Here is a 4,636-nt window from a genome sequence, read left to right on the forward strand (position 1 = left end):
CCGTCTGCCTCAGCGAGAAGAGCTACCGCGAGCAAGCCAAGGCCGGTGAGTGACCCCGATCCTCCAGCCGCAGGTCTCCCGGATGCTTATCCGCCTTGCCGGTTCCTTTTCCATCTTGCCGCCTGCTTTTTCCACCCCACCGCCAGCTCCCGGCTGCGTTTTCCTTTCTCTCGTTCCGGGTGCTCTTCCATGACCCTCCGCTTGCTTTTCCGTCTTTCCGGCTCCCTTTCCATCTTTCCGCTTGCTTTTCTGCTCCCTCCCACTGACTGCTCTTCCCTGCCCCCGCCTCTGCTTTCCCATCCCGCCGGCTGCCTTTCCATCTTCCCAGGTGCTGTTCCATGCCCCCGCTTGCTTTTCCGCCTTCCCGGCTACTTTTCCATCTTTCCACCCGCTTTTCCATCCCCACCCTCCCCCCGCCTGCGCTTCCAGCCCCCTCCCCCGCCGTGTGCTTTTTCGCCTTCCCGGCTCCTCCATTCCCCTGCACTACCACCAGCTGCTTTTCCATCTTTTTGGCTACTTTTCTGTCTTTCTGCCTGACTTTTCTCTTTCTCTCACACAGTTACACACTCTGACTGCTGTTCCATCTTTGTAGCTATTTCCCCATTCTTTCTTCTCCCCACCCCCTCCACGAGCAACTTTTCCAAGCTCCCAGTTGCTTTTCCATCTTTCCTGTCTGCTCCACTACCACTTCCCCTGGCTGCTCTTTCACCCCTCTATTGCTTTTCCACCTTTCCAGCTACTTTCACATCTTTCTAGCTGTTCTTCCACCCACACCCGCTGCTTTTCCATTTTTGTGGGTACTCTTCCATCCCCCTAACTGTTCTTCCATGCCCCCTGCCACTTTTCCCATCCTTTCCATCTGTGCTCCGGTCAAACCTCCTGTTGCATCATCTCACAGCCTCCCCCACCCTGCCTTCCATCATTGCCTCTTGTTTGCCCCATCTCCAGTGGAAAGGTTTTCTTTCCCCCCTTCCCAGATGCACCTTCTTAGTCACAGCTGCATCCCAGTCCTTCCCCAGTTGCATCCTTTACATCTTTCCTGCATCCCTGCCTTCAGCCCTCTCCCTGACACCTGTCTATCACCATATCCTCCACCTTGCTCTGGGGCCTGAACTGATCTCTGCAGATTGAAGTACAGAGGAGAGCAGGGCATCTCCTTACAACCAACAGCCCCATTCCCAAAGTCCTCAGCCACCCCCAGGTTTGTTGCTCTGCCTCACACTTCCTCCTTGGAATCACTACAGCCTGCACTTTCTGTCTGCCAGCTGCTGGACCTCTTTGTTGGGCGATGGGTTTTAGCTCAGGGAGGTGAAGAGAGCAGGTGCATTAGGGACAGGATATGCATTTGCAAAAAATAATGGTGGTGTGGCTAATAACGGGAAAGAACAGGTTAAAAGCAAGCATGAAGGCAAGCACAGCAGCACCAGTGCAATGCCAAGTTTCTGAAATGTTTGCACCTTGCACGTGACAAAAGCATGAAAGAAAGCGCTCCTTCATTTTGGCACTCATTTCACTCCCATTTCTGGATCCTGTAGCTCATGTGAGGACAGATTCCTTATATTCTTCCAAATACATCTGTATTTCTGCCACGGTGTGAAGGGGAGGTAGGGGAGGGTGTCCGTATGTCTGGGGGACCACTTGGCAAAAAAAAAAACGAAACAGAAACCCTCACTTTTTTTGGTCCATGAAAAAGTCATTTCTACTTGTTAGCAAGCGTCTGCAACAAGAATCCTTTTCTCCTTTCTAGCACCTAATAAATCTTGATGCTTTTATTATTTTTTCCCCTTTGCTGCTTGCAGGCAGTGGTTGTGTTGCTATGCTCCATCCTTCAGAGCAAAACCAAATTCTGTGTGTAGTAACTTCCCCCCTCCCTCAAATGACATCAGATGTCCAAACTCTCTTTAATCAGCCAGAAACAGCAAAGCTGAGCTTGGTTTTTTGAAGGGTGGCTGGAAGGGATGAGGGTTGGGAGCCGACCTGCACAGGGAGCAGAGGGTGAGGCCAGGAGCCACGTTCCTGCCATGGAGCCCAGGAAGCTGGGCAGTTACCGCCGTCAGCGGAGATAGGCGAAGTATCCCGGAGCGCGTCATCCTGGTGTTTATTTACTCTGCACGTGTGTGTTCGTGGCAGGGGCAGGTGGTGTGGTCGGGAAGGCAAAGCCATGCAGCTGAAACCCAGCAGGAGAGCAGGGCCCATCCTTGCACCTGTGCCGAAGGTGCCCCATACAAACACCTGAAAAAGCTTTGGCGCTTGGCTCCCAGCATGAATCTCCTTCTGTTTCACCTGCCTTGCACTTCCCTAAGAAACTGGTCCTTTAGCAGGTGCTTTGTGTGAAAATTTTAGCCAGGTCCCTTGTAATTCCACTGCTTTTGATTTTCTTGGGATGGGGAACACCGGTTGAATGAACAAGGAGAGGGACAGTAAAGCAGCGGCAGGTTTGTCATGCAAACCAACCCCCTGGCACCACCTGCACTTCCAGTTGGGACTCCCTGAATGCCACAGGGGCTTCTTTTTGACACGTTTTGTTCGCAGACAGCAGATGAGCCTGGATTGGAAAGGCTGCTGCAAGAAGCCACAGGAGACCAGCAGGCTCCTCTTGAGATTTATGCAATTGCAAATAAGAAATAAAAAATAAATCAGGAATTCCTGAGGATGGGAGAGAGGAAAAAAGTCACTTGGCATTCAACTGGTAGTGTGTGAGAACAAAGTATATTTTCATAGGCATGTTTCTAAGCAACAGGGCAAGAAAAGAAATGAAGTTTGACTTGAACTTTCTGGCCTATGCCAGTTTGGCCAGCAGCACAGGGACCGTGTGCTGGGGAAGCTGGCCTGGCCCTCCCATCTATCAATGACCAAAATTGGCCCTGAGCTGCGAACCGCTGAGAAAAAATCGGCACTCTGCAAAATAAACTATGTTACAGTGGTGAGGACTAGATCAAACTGCATTTCTATCTATTTCTGCTCTTGTGCTGGCCAAGTTTAAAATTGCAGATGCTTTCCTCCTTATGGACAAGGTGGAAATGCATCGAGCAGCACTGCAAGAGCCAGAGCCTGGGAGACCAGGCTTTGGTCTCCTGTAGAGCAGATGTCTTGCCCGGGGACGAGATGCTTGTGCAGTTTCCTCATATGTATGCTGGGAACAGTGGTACTGAGGAATGCTAGAGGTAATGAGCAGAATGTCCTCCTGGTTTGTTGAGAGGTCTGAAATGAAAGCAAGTGTGGGATTAAAGAGACTTAGTAGGGCTTGTTTTAAGTAGATGGATATGTAGGTACTGACAGGATGGTCCCTGTAGTCCTTCCTGCCACAACAGACACTGTCCTTCACTGAAAGCCAAACATCACGTCTGCAATTGACTGTTCCTGGTAAAAAAATATGAATGAGCTTCATTTATGGCACAGGCTGCAGGATTCTGGGTTTTCTCTGTTTTGTTTAGGTTTCCTTTGAAATATACCACCTCTTTCCATTTTTCTCCCCTGTGCTCCTGCCAGACTTCCTCCTGCTGAGACAGCAAGGTCAGGCTGAGCACCGGGGAGTGGAGGGCACAGATTGGAGCCTGCTGCCCTAAAAAGGCTCATGGAAAAACAAAGGTTGTCAAATATTTCCTTCTCTCTTGTTCCTGCTCTCTTTCTAGAAAGCGACCAAGACTTGGCAAGTTTCCTCATGAAACCGTGAGCCAACGATAACCAGGAGGGGAAGGGGGGGGTTTGCAGAATTAGCCCTAAGAAAATCATCTTTGCTGCGTCAGCTGACAGGAGGAGGAGGACTGCTGCCGAGCCCAAATTTCCTGCAGCTTGTGTTTGGTGCTATCCTTTATTGCTCCCCAACATATTTTCCCCCACCCCATTCCCCCTTCCCTTATTCGCCTGCTCTACATTTGGGGATGTGGAGCTTCAGGAGTGAGCAAAGGGGATGTGACGAGGCAGGTGGGCAGCTCCATGTCGAGATCCGGGATGAGGGTGAGGGTTAGGGCAGGGGTCATGGAAGCAGGGCGCTTGGGATGCACTATCTTGTGCACGTGTGTCACTCTGGGAGGGACCTGGTTTGTGTGAGCGGCAGGTCCATTGCGAAGCAGCTCCGAGCCGTCAAGGTGAAAGCTAGTATCAACAGGCCTGCAAAACCTCAGATACTAAACAGGAGAATCTTCATTTTTCTTTTGATCTGGAGTTTCAACAACAATAACAATATATCAAAAAAAAAAAAAGTGAAATCCATCAGGTGCCAGCAAAAGAGCTGGGTTTCTGCGGTGTGTGTGTGTACGGGGGAGGAAGGGATAGGGTGGTTCAAACAGGAAAGGAGGGGCCTTGGCTGGAAGGATTTTTCAGCAGCCTGGTTTCTAAGGAAGGAGGGAGAATATTAAGTAGTTGATCCAAATGAAATTCCTGCCGAGTGCCAGCAGAGTTCACCGGAGAAAAGACGTGGCTCTGTGCGTGCGTGCATGAGTGATAGAGCTGGCCCCGAGCTTCCACGCAGCCCTGGACCCACTCCAGGTCAGTGCAGGGAGCCCCTCCAGAGCCTGCTCCACCACAGCGGAGAGCAGGAGCTGGTCTCAAACGGGAGCCTCTGCAAACTTGAGGAATGCTGGAGGAGGCCATTGTATCTCCTTGTGTCGACACATAGGCAGCAGCAGCAGCAGCA

The 4,636-nt window shown here is 51.0% G+C and overlaps 1 protein-coding gene across 1 annotated transcript in view; it reads left to right on the forward strand.

Annotated features, from left to right (window-relative positions):
• IGFBP5 (insulin like growth factor binding protein 5) overlaps positions 1–4,636 on the forward strand; it is a 151,324-nt gene that overhangs the window by 132,798 nt on the left and 13,890 nt on the right. The window contains exon 2 of the mRNA XM_008644830.2: positions 3–45. Coding sequence (XP_008643052.2) covers positions 3–45 — 43 coding nt within the window. The remainder of the gene's footprint in view (positions 1–2; positions 46–4,636) is intronic.

This window comes from Corvus brachyrhynchos, unplaced genomic scaffold (genome assembly GCF_000691975.1).
Source record: "Corvus brachyrhynchos isolate BGI_N302 unplaced genomic scaffold, ASM69197v1 scaffold452, whole genome shotgun sequence".
Taxonomy (NCBI): domain Eukaryota; kingdom Metazoa; phylum Chordata; class Aves; order Passeriformes; family Corvidae; genus Corvus; species Corvus brachyrhynchos.